Here is a 17,547-nt window from a genome sequence, read left to right as displayed (position 1 = left end):
ATACTCTAAAAGTAACATTAAGGAAGGAGTCCCTGCTCCCAGGAGCTTACAATCTAATTGGTAGGTAGGGAGAACGTACAGAGACAGTAGGAGGGAATACTAGTAAGTGCGTCTGCAGGGGGCCAAGCTTTGTGTCATGTGTCCATGATTATCCAGTGCTACTAATATGGTTCTTTAAGCAGATGTGTCTTAAGGTGGGTCTTAAAGGTGGATAGCGAGGGGGCTAGTCGGGTATTGAGGGGAAGGGCATTCCAGAGGTGTGGGGCAGAAAGTGAGAAAGGTTTAAGGCGGGAGAGAGCTTTAGATACAAAGGGGGTAGAAAGAAGACATCCTTGAGAAGAACGCAAGAGTCGTGATGGTGCATAGCGAGAAATTAGGGCTGAGATGTAATGAGGGGCAGAAGAATGTAAAGCTTTAAAAGTGAGGAGGAGAATTGAGTGTGAGATACGCGATTTAATCGGAAGCCAGGAGAGGGATTTCAGCAGGGGAGACGCTGAGACAGATTTAGGAAAGTAAATAGTAACCATGCTCTCTTGCTGGCAGTACTCCTCTGTGACCATGTCCCCTAAAGATTACTCCACTGCCATCTGACCTTTAACCTTTACAGTGTCCTACTGATGTAAAGAACGTGGTATGTCATGGGCACTTGCTGGTTCTCTAGGGGCTGACCGCTCTGACTGAGCAGTTAGCCCAATTGAAACCGAAGTGGTGCCCCTCCACTTCTGTTTCCAGCATCTGAAGCCTGGGCTCATCATGTGATCGTTCAAAGTGCCAGAGGTCTGGTTACACTCTGGTGCTGAAAAGGTTAAAGGCCCAGACCTTCCGAGGATGAAAGTGAACTAAAGTCTGGGAGTTGCATGGGAAACTCTGGGAAAGTGCTGGGACTGGAAAAGTATGTTTCATAGGTTAAATAAAAGTATTTTACTTTCAACGTTTCATGGTAAACACAATGGTGTATGGATTTTACTACATCTCATTTTCTTTGTTCTTTTTTCACAGTCGAAGAGGGCAATTTTTTAGGGGGGAAAAAATCAGCACAAGTGATATCACTAAACAGGGATAAACTCACAGTGAAAAAAGTTTATAACTGTGCAGCTCCTCAGAAAGACTTGGTTGTACAGAAAATGGTAATACATAGAACCGAAGACTTTTTATATATAAAGTATTTTATTTTATTGTTCTTCTATAGTGCCGACGAGTATTCTAAAACAAATCTGGGGCAATCACCAACAAGACCTAAGTACATGCTAGGTATATGCAGGGTACATGTTGGGTACATGCAGCAACATTTCAGTGAAGTTTCTGCAGACAGACTAATGGCCCATCGGATTAACAGCGGGGGTCCCTGGCAGTCCCATTCAAACTGAATGGGACTGCCAGGAACCCCTGCTGTGCTAATCCGATGGGCCATTAGTCTCTGCAGAAATGTCACTGAAATGTTGCAGCATGTATCCAGCATGTACCTAGGTCTTGCTGGTGATAGCCCCAGATTTTCCAAGGCAAGTTTAAGAATACTCGTCGGCACACCTGTGTATATACACCTGTGTATATATATATATATGTGTATATACACTGGCGACACACTTTATTCAAGCTCGGCTAGTCCCACGAATTCGGGTATACCCGGGTGTATTGAGGTTTGTGACTGTTTTCTGCCCGAGTGCATTGAGGTATTTTCAAGGCAGGGATTGAAGCATTTTATTCCCGCTGGCTGCAATACTGCACAGTATATATATATATACTGCATTACAATTCATGAATTTATGCCATCTGGTAGACACGCGAAGCATTGCAGCCTATTAAATCCTAATCATTATCATTTAACAGATCAGCCGCCCGTCAGCCAGGCATGAACCCAGGCTGGGAAGGCAAACGCAACGGGGCTTGTCAGAGGTGAGGAGCGGCGCATTCCAGGTATCTGCCAGGTACATACTGGGTATTTGCTCGAATAAAGTGTGTCGGTGCAGTATATATATATGTGTGTATATATGTAGCCCCCTCACAGGAGGCCTGATCCTCTGGCTGGAGGGAGCCTGGGGTGTACCTGATTCGTTCCGTTGACAGCGCTGTCACGGGAGACCAGGTTTATCAACACCTTTTTATACCGTGATCATTGATTGAGCAAATCAAGGAGGTAAAATAAATTGTAATTTATTTCAGGAAAAGACATACACACAATGTAACACAATTTACAGGGTTAACACACTTACTTGGAATGGGGCTAACAAATAAATCTATCCTTTAAACAAAATTCACCAAAATGACCTCTGTAGGAGCCATTTCCAATGACCGGTAGGTACTCACGAAAGTCCTGGAACTGATTTCGGCATGCAATGCCAGAAGCGACGCTACGGTCTTCAGAAGTGAGACTTAGAAGAATTCTTGAGTCAAAATCTTTGAAGCCGGCTCGCGTCTATTAAGTACAGAGCATCTTTGCATTTGCCCCTCTTGGTTTGGTGCTTGGAATCTGCCCTCCTCATTGGCTGCAAGGCTCCTTATGGGTTTCCGTGTCCCATTCACAAACCTCTACAGCCTATCAGAGCGTGGGAATTTCCCTGCCAGCCAATCACCAATTTGCCGGTATTGTAAAGTTGGGTGGGCACCTTTTTTCATTCTATCAAGGGGCATGCGCCAACCTGGCACCTCTGCCTATTTGCATTCTGAGCCCACCCGCTGTCCAGGCTCCACAGAGTCTGGGATCTGGCAAATGGTGGCCGGATAGCCCTGTGTTAGCCGAGGATGCGGGTACTCAAGCAGAACTGCAGTACCCCTCCTGTTCTAACACCTTGGCATCTCTGAGGCTTTCAAGTCAGGACTCCGCACAGACCCAAAAGCACCAAGCTTGGTAGCCATTTGGTCTCTCGGATATCCATGACTTGGAAATCCCACAGTTGATATACAGGTTATCCATACATATACCTATTAAATAGAACTCTTTAATAAAATATACTGTGTCCAGTCCTTTATAGTGTGATATATATGTGATAAAGATGTATAAGTCCCTATTCTGGTGTCAGGGATGGAGTGAGAGTATATATTGCCTACACTCACTAGCCTCATTCTTTGCACACTTTAGAAATAACTTTTTAAAACTTTTTCACACAAGAAATCGCTCTCAGCTTTATCACTTAGCTGGAGCACCCCCTGAACCCCTATACCAGGTTCAGGGTACCTGGGCACCTCTCCTTATACTAGGGACCCCTCTTTATACTACATGTATGATTGCAGGTATACATTAACCCCTTCATGCCCGTTTACCTTGTCTGGAAGATGCTGCAGCAGGAATCCTGGCAGTGAGTCGTAAGAGCGTTTTCAGAGTCAGAGTTTGCCCCAAGCAATGTGCTTGGCTGCATCCGAAAATCGATTCCCGGATCCACACAGTGCCTCACTGACGGCATGAAATGCGTGGGAGGAGGAGCTTTTTTTGTGGGTGATGTCTTCACTTTTAACGTAGTTCAATAAAAGTATTTTTACTTAATTTCCTGGCTGGTGAGTTCAGTTTTCACGATTGGCTGTCATACTGATCTTCTTTTATTGCCATTCAGATGGGCTGATGCTTTCTCTGTTAGGTGGTAAGTGCGCTGCAGGCTTTCTTGGAGCCATTATACATACTTACAGTGCATCTTGTTGGGTATCCCATCAGTAGAGGGAGTGTCGGAGTGTACTTTGCCATTATAGTCATAATTATGTATTACCATCTGACTACTAATGTTTGCATGGACTTCTATTTGCATATATTGTATCCGCTATATTGCATTTGGTAGGATACTACACTATAGACTTTATAATCTTGGCACATATGTGCAATAATATGTGGTACATATGGTATAATTATATGATACAATTAATTGGTAATCAGAGACAGTGGTTCCACATCATTCTCTTTTTCTGTAAGTAATAATAAGTCTGTTTCTATGTTGTTCATGTATTATTTGATTATATATATCAGTGAGCATTACTAATTCTTTGTTTTTAATCCTAGTTTATGTAATCCGTGTAATTAATGCATTTTTTTAATAGTATATGTGGGGTTTAAATACCTGGTTCCTTTAAGGGAATGACGTGTGACTTTAATATTATCAGTTTAAAGGGAGGTCCTTGCCAATTAGGGAGGTACCTAGGACACACGTCAGTTCCTATATAAGTTCCGATATTTGTGGGGATATTCACTCTTTGAAAAAGTCTTTCTATAGACGAAACGCGTCAGAGTGGTGCTTGTATGCTCACTGTAGCATTTAAATAAAGTTTTTTACTTTTTCAAGCGTTGGTTGTGTGGAGTGCTGTGACCACGGTTACCAATCCCCTCCCTATCCCATCAGTAGATACCCTCAGACAGATGTCCACAGGCAGCCGTGTCTCTCACCCGAACATTAGGAAATATGGAGTGATTCCTGTGGATTCGTGTCTGGTGCAATTATAAGCGTGCACTAAGGACTCCACGTGTTTGCACCAATCAGTCTTCTGAGAACCCTTTAGAGTACCGAGCATGTCGAGGAGGGTCCGGTTGAAACTCTCCGGCAGAGCATCTCCCTCCAGATGGTAAGGAGTCTTTTGGGACTTGTCAATATTTAGTAGCTTCAACAACTCCCGAATGAGCTTGCTTTCAAAATCCCGTCATTGATCCGAGTGCAGACGATTTGGTAGCCCGTAGTGTACAAAGTACCGTTCCCATAAGATTTTAGACACCATAATGGCCTTCTGGTCTTTGGTGGGGAAGGCTTGGGTGTAGCGGGGGTAGTGGTCAATGATTACAAGCACATTCCTGATACCCCTCAAATCTGGTTCAATGCATAGGAAGTCCATGCATACGAGGTCTAGTGGACCGAGCTCTTCAAACGGGCCATTGGAGCTGCTCTGGTAGGCAATGTCTTCTGCTGTATACACCGTGAGCATCTGTGGCAATGGTGCTCTATCGACTCTCTCATCCTAGGCCAGAAGAACTGGTCTCGTATTAGGCCGAAGGTCTTGTCTACTCCCAGATGCCCATGGTCATCGTGTAGAGCAGGGGAGCGCAAAGTTTTTCCCTGTGCCCCCCTGCTGGCAGTTCCCCTCTCTCCGCACCCCCACACTACCAGCTCTGTCTCTGCTCCCCTTCCGACTGGTGTGGTCTTACAAGCGCGTCAAATGTATCCATTTCCGAGCAGGGAAATCCTGGAACCCTATTGGCTGCTGTGCTCACGTGTTCGGCAGCCCCATTGGATTTTGGGGCATGTAGTTCCTGCGGAGCCCTCCATGTAATGGCCACCGCAACTACTGTTGTGCCGCACATTCGCGAGCCTACCATTGCGCATGTGCTACTTTCAAAAAGGCGGTGCCGTTACCAGCATCCCACCGAGGAGCCCCGGAACCCGTTCTCCCCTCTAAATACTACAGTGCTCCCACAGCTTCCCCCGTATGCTACTGGCACTTGCCAAAGCCTCCGCTGCCAGCCGCAGCTGCATCCGAGGTAAGGGGCAGCCAAGGGGAACCCTGGCTATATATACTGCATATTTTAGCTAATATTGTTCTTAAGTTTTTAAATCCCTTGTTATAACGTGTTATATTTTAAATAACATAGATTCATTATGATCACTATTCAGTCACTTATACACATTTCCACATCCCTTCACCTCCCTGCACAATTTACATTGCTTATTATTATCTGTTATTATGAATGCATTTATCCAAATGTGTCTATTAGTCATATATACTAATTCATATTTAATACTCTTCCATATTTTGATGCTTTCTGACATCTTTAAGATATCAATGCCTTGATAAAGTGCTCTGTGTAGCACGAAACATTTGGTAGGGTAATGCCTTGCCTTTTTTCCTTCCATGGCTATTAAATCTTTTTATGGATAACGCACTTTTTTCCTAAATTCTTTTGTTTGGATGATTCCGGTTGTGCTCTGCCATTTCTCTCTTCTATCTGCACCCATCTCCAAGGATGGAGGCACACCCAGAGGTCTGGTGGGATCAACATGGACGCTGCAGCGGATTCGTGAGTTTTCCTGCTTGCTACATGGTCATATCATTATTCCACAAAGGGATTAGGGTACTGTATATTGGGGTGATTATTAGCCTTTGGGTTGCTGGACAATTTGAGTGCCATCTATGGTGGTTTACCAATTAGGATACCACACCCAGTACCCCCCCCCCCCCCCTTACAATCAAGAATATATCCCAGACCTCATATAGGATTCATCATCTTCATAATATTATCACTATAGCTGTATACAGTTCTTAGCACCACGCATTATACTTCTGACATCTTTAAGAGGATGAGAATCAATATTTTTCTTTTGTACATCACCTAATGCCATGCTAGGTAGGTGATCCATTTCTCTGCTCTGTCTCTGACCTATTTAAACAATCTACAATCAGTAAGATTTTATTCCTTGAAGAAGTGACCTGAACATCATGAAATGCACAGAATAGACATTTATAGCCTCTTTTTACAAAGATTCCCTCTGCGGGTGTTAGGCTGCGGTCACGCTAGCGCAAAGCATGTTGACCATGCGGTGCTCGTCGAGGTTAGTTTCGGCAAGTGAAATTGGCCGGTCCCCGCTCGCGTGGGGTGCGCGTGCTTGTGCGCGGTCATGGACGCTCACCCACGCTTGCTGCTTGCATAAACAAAGAGTCTTTCAAGCGCGCTCAACTTACCGCGCTTGCAAAATAGGCAGGACACCCGGCGCTCATGCTTGGAGAGCTGGTGACGTCACCGCTCTCAAGCATGAGCGCGGTCAGCGCTAGCGTAACAGAGGACCCCCCGTGTCTCCACACTATCAATTTTTGGGTGGCTGTGACGCGGATTTTTTGCGGACTGTTACACAAGCACAGATCACAGCAGTCCCGCTTTTCAATATTCCTGGTCAGTATCTCTGCATCCCCAGTGTGGTTTATCTGTTTGTTTTGTTTTTGTTTGTGTTCCCTGAGTTATTGTTTAATTGTTTGTCTGTGCTCACGGTAGTTTTTTATTACATTCTTCTGTACTATTTCAGTTGTTGTGCCATTAGTGGTAATTACCCTTACACATATTTTATTAGTGTGTATTTTGTATTGATTACACCGATTAGTTGTTACTAGGCAGAACAGCAGCTGTACAAACTATTTATAGCTACAGTGTAATAGGACAAATACAGTCAGTTAGTTAGTCTCTGACATTTTTTGTTTCGATCTTTTTTTTATTAGGTTTTCCAAATTGAGACAAAACAGTTGAGCGGAACAATATTCAATAACACACAAATATATAAAACATCACAATCCTTTGTCCATAGGGGAAAATAAATTGTTACTTTACCTATCGTCTGTTTCTTGTTTGCTATCTAGTAAAATTGACTGTTTGGATTGTTCGTGTTTTATTTATATCATAAACCTTCATTTTTCAGAGTATAAGAAAAAAAAGGATAGGGTAAGATAAGAGATAGTAAAAAGAAGGGAATGGGGAACGGAAGGGCTGGAAGTTGGTGGGAAGAGAAAAAAGGGGGCGAAAGGAGACAAAAGGAATGGGTGGGGATATGGAATAGGCTTGATAGTCCGAATAGATATCTGAGAGTGGACTTTTAATGGGAGGAACCCGGCTTCTTCTCTTCTTTATCCTGCCTTGTGATCTTACCTTCCTCTATTAACCCTAGAACAAGGTGTTTCTAGTCCGGGGGCCACGGCTCCATATCTTATAAAAGCGATCCAGTTTTTTATTTAATTGAGCCGATAGTCTCTCCATAAGTCTGACCCCATTCATCCTTTTAATTACTGTGCACCTAGATGGTGTATTTACCTTCTTCCACGCCGCTGCTATGGAGCATCTGGTGGCTGTTAGTAAGAAGGAAACCAACGTTCCCATGGGTGTCTGAAGCTCTTCTATTGGTTTAGCAAGTAGATAGGTCAGAGGGTCTACAGAAATCCTCAATTCTGTTAATTGATGAATCATATTCTGAATCATGATCCAGAATCTTTGGACATGTGGGCATGTCCACCAAATGTGGACCATGTCCCCCCTCACACCACATCCTCTCCAGCAAAGGTCTGATGTTCCTGGGAAGATCTGGCTCAGCCTGCTCTCGGGGTTAAGTACCATTGAAATAGAATTTTATATGTATTTTTCTTTGTGGTCGTACAAATTGAGGTTTTGGCTGTCGATTCCCAGATATCCCTCCAGTCGTCTATATCTATTTCTATATTGAGGTCTTCAGCCCATTTTAACATATAATTATGATTTTGGGTAGTTGCATGAGATGCCATTCCCGTATATATTCCTGAGATTAGTCCCCTTTGGTATAAACCCTCTCCGCATAGTTTTTCAAATTTTGTTAAATCCGTGAAATCTGTATTTTTTTAAACCGTCTGCAGAAAGTGTCTGATCTGAAGGTAGCTGAAAATTTGTAAATCCCATATTTGTTCTTTTAGTCAGTTCTTGATAAGAGAGGATTTCCCACTTCTCTACTAGGTTCTCTGCCCTTGTAATACCCATTCTCCTAAATCTCTCTGAATATTTTTGAGAGCATCCCAAAGGAAACGTAGGATTGTTTACTATTGGGATCAGCAAAGATGGTTTCGCGCACATTGATTACTTCTTTCTGGTTTTGGACCAAATTTCCCATGTGCACCTCATCGACCCCAGTTCAAACCTTCCTATTTGTCCCTCCCTCTCCGAACCAGACCATAGCGCCACTAGCAGAGAGAGTCTCCGACATTATTATATTTGTGATATTCTGCTACTCCCCACTCACATTTGTAGGGTATTATAACAGGAAGAAATAGTTTTTTTGACTTTTAAGAACTTAAAAAAGATGACACTACTGAATCCCAACCTACATATCTTATGTATCTAAATATACTATCGCTGCACTAGAGCATTTTTGAAATAAACATTTTGCTACTATAAATAATAATAAATAATAATATATCATTATAATACAGGACACTATACAGTACATCAATAATTTGAAAATGAATATGTAAAACAGTGTCATGCCAATGGTTAAGGGCTTATTCTATATACACCGAAGCAGCTGATTGGGCTGTTTTTCCAATCAAAGAGGAAATGCAGGGTTGTTATATAGTAAAAGCTGTAAACGTTGAAGTGTGAAATGTTTGGGTCTCTCAGAAATATTTTTGAAGTATTCTTTCCCTCCTTATTTTGGATTTTACAAATATACTATGTCATGTACAGTATTACCTCTATCTACATTCAATTAGAGATTTTATACACCATTTTATTTACTGAAACCAAAATTAAAAGATAAAAATTGCAGTATCAAAATAGCAAAATCTAATTAAAACACTAAAATAACAAAATCTAATTATAGTAAAGGAAGAAACATTCTGAAAACTGGAATAAGGAAAAGCCGAAGGATAATAACATGTTTTAACAGAAGATTAGTTACTTACCCAACCATATTCCAAATCCCAGCACCAGCAGTAATTAAAAAAGCGTACAAATACTGCCTGCAGGAAGTCACCGGTCAGAATAGTAATATATGTGGTCATAATATCGGAAACTGTAAGGCGGACAAATTCCTATCAATATAAGATAAAAAATGGTGTCTTACATTTCCTGCAAATATTAATATTTCATAAAGCTAGAAAAAGTATATGCATAATGAAATTGTATATTGCTCTTCATGAAATTCTTTTATCAACTTCCTCAGCACGGTTTTTGAAATCTCCTACAGTACCTCCTCCAGCTTTCCTCAATGTCCTATTTTAAAGCAGCAGTCAAAGCTGCCGTTTATTTTATTTTCCATTTAATATGTGCATCAATACAATCCACACAATGATAAGTAATTCGATAAATTGCAGATCGATCCATTCTCCTGTGATCGATTGGCGAAGATTCGGCTTGGGGGTTCACTAAATGGCTGTCAGTGCAGCAGAAGAGAACCAAAGATGCAAAGTTCAATGGGAAAGATCATGTGATTAGGCAGTCACTAGATACAATTGGTGCACTGCTAGAGAGAGGAAAGGGCTCAAAAGGGGGTGTGCCAGAGCCTGTTTCAGAAGAGGAAGGGTATATGAATTTGTAAATGGTTGCTATTGAAAAAAAAAATGCCTGTTACATTATAATGCATTAAAAATGTCATTCAGGGGATGTTTTTAATGCAACAAGTATTTTCTCATAGTACAGACTGATTTATTTAAAAATAAAAAAAAAACACACATGTAGGATATTGCTTGGTCTGCAGCTTTAAATCTGATAATGAAAACGCATAAAAATGTTTTACCCACATCATCTATTTACAATATACAGGATTTTAGTATTAAAATGCATAGATAAATAGATGTTCACAACTTCACGCTTGTGAATTAGTTTAGGATATTTTTGAAAAGGAACCCATAGAAACTGAGCTCCATCCCCTTTATTACATATCAATCATTTTCATACTGAGATTTTGAACGTGCAGTGTAAGGAATAGTGCTGTAATAGTGTTTGGAATGTACTCTAGGCATTTCTTTAAGCATTTTCTTATTTAAAGCTGGATTATTGATAGTAGTTTAAATACAATGAATTTATATTTGCTTATGGTTTCAGCATGTTGTTCCCTAAAATACACCACTGACCTGCCCCACCATTGTCTCCCAACAGGGTCCTCTAGGAACATCTGCAGGATCTACTTGAAAAGTGGAATTCTCCGAATATGTTCCATTGTAAAGACTCGCTTCCCACAGTGTCATGTTCTTTTGCACAATCTTTTCTAATTCACGCTAGAAATAAATACAGATACATTTGATAAAGTGTCTGCAGAAAAATAACTGGAGTCGTAAAATAGAAGTACATCAAAATGCACCAGCTTGCCTTGAGGTTGATTTCATCCATTAGGGCAATAAGGAATGTATACAAGTTACCCAGGAATAGTGCAAAGATGCGTCCGAGTTGCCACCTCAGAGCTATTCTTGGGTGGTAGTTCTCCAATCCACTAATTACATCAAACAATGTTGGGCAAAACATTCCTAATAGAGACATAACTGTGTTCACCTATCAAAAGGATAAATAGATTTTAGACATTATGAACCATCAACATTGACTTATTCAAACATACTATTAGATCTGTCGCTATACCGGTGTACTGTATGTAAGAGGTTGGAGAGAGTGGTGTTTGGAGGTGATGGAAATATAGTTCAAATAGAAGTCAAGAGTGTTAGAAATGGACAGTTTGAACTGATTTCTCAGCCAAAAAGCGGCCGGATAGTCAGATGCAAAATATTGCTGTCAAATGATGATAAAATTACCCTTATTTTAAGAGAAAGTTCAAACAAGTAATTAATATAAATGACTTGCAACCTTTCAGGTGACTTTTGTTTATTCTACTTCGTTGCTTTGTCGCAAACTGTAGCATGGAAGCAGAGAGAATTTAAATGAACTATAAATATAATTTGTGTAGTAACCAGCGCTGGGCCTGATTTTTCCTATCTTAGGTACTGTAAATTAGACATAAAGTAACATAAGACTGACAAAGAGGTGTTGAAAGTATAAAAGTATCCCTTTATATCCACTTCTTTGTGAACCACAAACAACGGCATCACAATTTCTCCCCAACCCAGAATCCCTATTCAATCAGGGAAAAGAATGATTAACTTATATACACAGAATGACATACAAATAAGAACAAACAAGTACAAACAGACACAAAAAGCTGTGAGAGTCCTGCTTGGGGGAACCTTACAGTCTAGTTTAGTACTTTACAGTGCTGGAGAACCTTTATTCTTTATTTGGATTAATGTGGAAAACAATATTGAGGAAATAAATGTCTTAGCTCCCAAAAGCCAGCACAACATATTTAGTATACTAACTTCATTCCGTTCCCACCAACCATATTTTTCCAGACCTGCCAAGGCAAATTGTTGTGACCTCCTTACAACAAAGTAAATGAGGTATCCACTTCCAGCTAGGGTGCACATTACAAGGAAGTTTGCAAGAACTCGAAGGAATCGGACTAAGTGAATATTTTCCTCTTTCCTATTTTCCTGCTCTTCCAAAATAGATTCCTGTTGAAGAGGAGAAAATTATAAAAGAATACATGTTACTGATGTGAAGAAGTTTAGTATACCAATAGCTACTGCATTCCCCCCCAAAAAAACTTATTTTGGTATACATACAATAAATAGTCACCTTGGTGTCCTAAGAATTGTTTTTAGATTGTCATGAAGCAGCAAATACTTATTGAAAAAATTATTCAATAGCAACGTTAAGCAAGCATTATTTCGGACCAAGTCTAAATTTCTAAAGCTTCCAATGACTGAGCTCCAGATCAGAACCAACACTATTACCATCCTAGCCCTTGTTACTAGTTTGGGCATATGTGCTGACTCCCATTTAACATTTGGGTTGTACATTGATACCCCGACACACAAAACCTATACCAAACTAGCTGTACTTTATAGGAACAAATCCTCCCTAAGTCTGCTGGTCAGAAAACCAATTCTAGACTTTGGGAACATAGTATTTGGCACAGCAAACCAAACTCACCTTAGCAAACTTGATACCCTCTACTATTCAATATGCTGGTTTGTCCTTCAAGGCAACTACAACACACATCACTGCAAAATGCTCAAAGTACTAGATTGCTCATCACTTGAGTCTAGGCGCAAAGTTAATCTTTCCTGTCTTTCCTTCAAATACTTTCTGGGCAAGTTACCCGCCTATCTGAACCAGCTCCTCACCCCTACCACATGCAGCACTTATCATCTGAGATCTGACTCAAAAAGACTGTACATATAACCCCTTCATTACCTTAGCAGCTATCTGCCTATAGTTACTGCAAAGTACTACGACAGCTGCAAAACACCATTTGACAGTGGTCACGGGGCCACTACATTTCTAGATTTGCTTTGTTAGAATGTTAATCTGGGGGGTGGGGAGGTTATGCCCATTTTTATAAGACATTGTTCTTCTTACCTTAAAACTTGTTGTAATAGATGCAAACTTATTGTCAGCTGTTTCTGGGTTGCCAATAAGAAAATCCCAGCTTGTAAACATTTTCCAGCTAAAGTTAAAGCTGTTGTCATCTCCACCTCCATCATCATGTGCATTTTTTGCCATGCTGCAGGATAAGGTGTGAAACAAATCACAGGGGATCTATGAGAGACACATGCTCATATTTTGAACCGAAAGCACATCGACTACACACACAACATTAATGACACACAACCTGCAACGCCCCCTTCTCATAGGGTAGCGCTGCTGATTCAAAACAATGGCCACTTCACCTGCTGGTGCGTTATCTATGTCCCACTTTAGCGCACCATGCTTTGAAATAACATTGGCTCCATCTTTAGATCACATACCTTCATCCCCTGTTACTTTACAAGTAGGTTTTGTGTCTATTAGACCAGTGCTTTTAACCTGTGCTCAGAGGAGTACACATGTTATACAAATATTACCAAGAGTTCCATAAAAATAATGACAATTATTTTTTTCTTTTTGACCCGCCATGTTTCTTCCTTGCTCTATTTTTGATCAGCAAATAGTAGAGTGAAATAATCATAAAAAGTTTACAAGATGTAGTATATTCAAGTTAAGTGGTAAAGTGGAAACTTCGCACAAAAATACACCCTATAAGAGCAACAATAATTTTCATTCCAAAGTGGTTGGCTGGGGTTGTACTGAGATCAAATAAGTTATGTAATGTTTCCTCAGTTGTTAACCCTCTGTTTTTACTCCCTATTTTTAAAGTTTAGTGAATATCCTGGACCACGATCATGCTGTTAGTAATTTAAATGTATGTTTTTAAATAAAAGATCATAAACAGAGTGTAATTAATTTAGTTATCATAATTAATTAAGATTGTTTGAAACATTCAGAATGCAATACTTAAATAAGTTTGGAAGCAATTACTTTTTATATGTGAAATGTTGAAAACCACCATTAAATTAATTTGAGAGTTCACTAACTTTTTCCTTGAATGGTAACAGGGAGTTTTAAAAACGAAGAAACAAAACTTACGTTCTAATGACAATTATAAAGCTGTATGCAATGGTTCCAATTCCAACAAGCAAGTACGAGAGGGGTAACCTAAACTGCAGCCATCCAATGGTTCTTTGGCTGTTGTAGTAGCCGTAGAAGAGGACAGAATACTGTGCAAAACCCTAAAATATAAATGTGATTGCACTAAGAATGAGGAGACATGAGCACATTTTTCTGTATTCATTATTTTTCATTATAATTATTATTTATCTAGGCACATTACTCAACTGAAGCTAAATCAATAAATTCAAATTAAACGTAAGCATTAATCTATCTCCGGCTTCTTTGTTCTTCCCACCAAAGAATGCCTAAGAACTGTTGCCTCTCACTGGTCTCCTCCACCTATTACACTGATAGATTTCTAAACAGGGAACTAATCTACCAGTCACATATTATGCTACAGTACAATACACCTGGAGCCCAGTAATGTCATAGATAAGTGTTTTTCAACCAATGTTCCTAGGAACCTTTGGGTTCCCAGTCCATCCCTAAAGGGTTCCCTGTAATTTTTCAGGTAATTTTAAAATTGTACCAAATACAGAAGAATTTATAATGCATCTGATCTCAGCAGTCGGGGCTCAGTGTGGGGATTTTCTGTAATATATCTTTCCCACTGAAGCTGCATTCTGAAGCATATAAACACATATTTACTATGCAGTGCTATTCCAGAATACCCCTTACCTTCTATTCACTTGTGGGTTAAACGAAAGCTATAACAATCTGAAATATGATACCCAATGAAAATATAAACAGCAACTATCATAATAGATGACATAAAATTATTGACTTACACTGAAATCCCAAAGTGTGGCAAAATTCATAGCATTCGCCTGTTCAGCTCTTGGAACAGTTTTTCTGGGCATAGAGCCATGTGGTTTTCCCATCAATGCCTATAAAATATTCCAATGTATTAAAGAAAGAAAATGGCTAAACACAACAATAAAAATAGCAAGCGATTCTTACGGTGATCTTTTTATTTTAGCAAATCATACTTTGAGAAGAGACGGCAACTCTACTGGTAATATACAGGCAGTGGGATGATTGACACTGAAATAATTTGTTTTTTGTTGCTTATCAAGAAATGGAGTTGCACGATCCATCTATGTTATGATACAGCATGTTATTATTTTCTGTTCAGTATTGCCACTGAGTATTTCAGGAAATAGATTATTTGATGTGGCATAATGCAACTCAAAATCATGTAAAACAGGTGCAATGCAGAGATCACTGAACATAGTAAGGGCACAAGAGAACAAATATATTGGCGTGGAGGCCCCAATTAGCTAGTGCTACAGAGCATTAACCCACTGATGAAAGTTGTGAATGTCTTTCTGCTTTTAAACCGGATCACATGATGTTATAAATGCATGCTTGAGGCTTTAGGCATTAACCCCTAGATGGCACACGGTCTAGCAGGGATGAAGAGAGTTGTGTGGGGGAAGTCCTAAAACCCCCCCAGACCTCTCATATCTCCCTGAACAATTTGAACCTATGTGCCTGGGGCAGCTCTCATATAGCAGCGGTGTACTCACATATTTCCAAAGTGAACCGGATCTGTGTGCTCCTTTGCTGAATGTAGACAATGTAGAAAACACCTGTACCGATGAGGAGAGGTAGATCAGCGGGCACTACGATGCAGGAAGAAAAATGCTGAGGCTGGACTGTGCTGTAAACGGAATCCTTTATTTGAACATGGATAAAAAGAGGAGGGGAAGCATACCCCTGCACCTCTAAGAGAGATGCTGAAGAAGAGATCTTGAGACCACTGAGGCCTCGTATTGCTCACCCCTGATTTATACCATTGCACCTCTAAGAGGTGCAGGGGTATGCTTCCCCTCCTCTTTTTATCCATGTTCAAATAAAGGATTCCGTTTACAGCACAGTCCAGCCTCAGCATTTTTCTTCCTGCATTGTAGTGCCCGCTGATCTACCTCTCCTCATCGGTACAGGTGTTTTCTACATAGTAAGGGCACAAAATGACTTCTTACATTGAGGATGGATACTGAAAAGTAATGTTTAGAATCCCTATTTTAGGGTATTTTGGATGGCAATGATGGCCTTATTTCTTTCTCGTGCCAAACAGAAGTGTAGACAACTTTTAGCACCTTTTTTACATATATTTCTAAACCATATTCATAGTTTGATTGATGTATGTGAAAAAACAACATAATGTATTCAGTCATAAACACTACTGCACATTTTACCTCTCAGGTGTTGTGCAAGAGATTGTAATCAATTAACGAGTGACCATAAAACTAAAATCTGTTGGAAATTCTTACTTGGAATTAACATTTTAAAATAAAGTACGAAGAGCATTATTACATTGTAGGAATGAATTGTTCCCCCTTACAATCCAGCATAGTGTGTACTACCTTCTAATGGCACATCAACCACTGGAGATTCATACATGTATGTATATGTATGTATGTATGTATGTATATGTATGTATGTACTGTATATCTTTATTTAAATAGGGCCCACAGCTGTACATACAGTAGAGCTTAAATAGACATTACAGTACAGGGAATTATACTACAATAAGTGCAACAAATAAGATCAGACAATAGAGAAACGAAATCCCTGCCCCAGAGAATTTATAATCTAAGTGGTATGATGGAAAATTTATAGAGACAGCAGGTGGGGGAATCAATGCAGTAGATGGCAGAGCTTGGCCACAATGGTTGGTAGGAGTGACCGTGGGTGTGAGACAGAAGCCAGGAGTCTAGGCTACTGGAGCGCTTCATTTAAGAGGTGAGTTTTAAGGTTTGTCTTACAGGCGGAAAGAGAAGGTGCAGGGATAGGTGCTGAGGGTGAGCGAGTTCCACAGGTAAGGGATAGTGAGGGAAAAATGTTTAAGGCAAGAGAGAGCAGTAGAGGTGAAAGGGGTGGAAAAGAGACAGTTGTGGGTAGAACGCATGAGACAAGCTGGGGCATAGCGAGAGATCAAAGCTAAAATGTAGGCATATCAGTGGAGAGCCTTAAAAGGTAAGGAAGAAAACTTTGTGGGTGATCTGAAATTTGATGGGAAATCAGGAGAGGGATTTAAGGAGGAGATGAGCAGAGGCTGTTTCAGGAGAAACAGAAATTATTGTAGCAGCAGAATTTTGGATAGATTGCAAACGAGACAGTTGTGAGGCAAGGAGCTCTGTTAACTCAGACAGGAGAGGATATTTGCATGTATTAGAGTTTTAGCAGAGCAAGACAGAGGAAAGTGCGGATCTTGGCAATATTATGAGGAAGAAGCAAAAAGTTTTAGTCATGCCATGAAAGTGAATGGAGAAGGAAAGGTAGGAATCAAATGTCACTCCTAGGCAATGTGATTTGGCGACAGGATACATGTTAGAACAATTTACAGTGATTGAAAAAGGGGATTTTGGGCCAGGTTTAGGGTGAAATTTAAGGAGCTCAGTTTTTTTTTTTATAACTTGTATTTTATTGGTGTGTAAATACATGATATACATGAAAAACATAACCAATACATGGGCTCAGTTTTAACCATATTAAGTTTATGGGGCCGAGTGCCATCCACAAGGAAATAGCAAGGAGGCAATGAGAGACATGGGACTGGATTGCATATTTGAGGGTAGGAATGGATAGATATA

General features: G+C 40.2%; 1 protein-coding gene across 1 annotated transcript in view; it reads right to left on the bottom strand.

Moving 5' to 3' along the window:
• Positions 1–17,547, bottom strand: part of LOC142489660 (transmembrane channel-like protein 1) — a 94,640-nt gene that overhangs the window by 17,505 nt on the left and 59,588 nt on the right. The window contains exons 8-14 of the mRNA XM_075590837.1: positions 14,776–14,835; positions 13,925–14,067; positions 12,878–13,022; positions 11,773–11,967; positions 10,778–10,957; positions 10,543–10,686; positions 9,373–9,501 (exon numbers count right to left, since the gene is read on the bottom strand). Coding sequence (XP_075446952.1) covers positions 9,373–9,501; positions 10,543–10,686; positions 10,778–10,957; positions 11,773–11,967; positions 12,878–13,022; positions 13,925–14,067; positions 14,776–14,835 — 996 coding nt within the window. The remainder of the gene's footprint in view (positions 1–9,372; positions 9,502–10,542; positions 10,687–10,777; positions 10,958–11,772; positions 11,968–12,877; positions 13,023–13,924; positions 14,068–14,775; positions 14,836–17,547) is intronic.

Source organism: Ascaphus truei, chromosome 1 (assembly GCF_040206685.1).
Source record: "Ascaphus truei isolate aAscTru1 chromosome 1, aAscTru1.hap1, whole genome shotgun sequence".
In the NCBI taxonomy this organism is placed as follows: Eukaryota; Metazoa; Chordata; class Amphibia; order Anura; family Ascaphidae; genus Ascaphus; species Ascaphus truei.
This window is presented reverse-complemented; position numbering and strand designations above follow the sequence as displayed.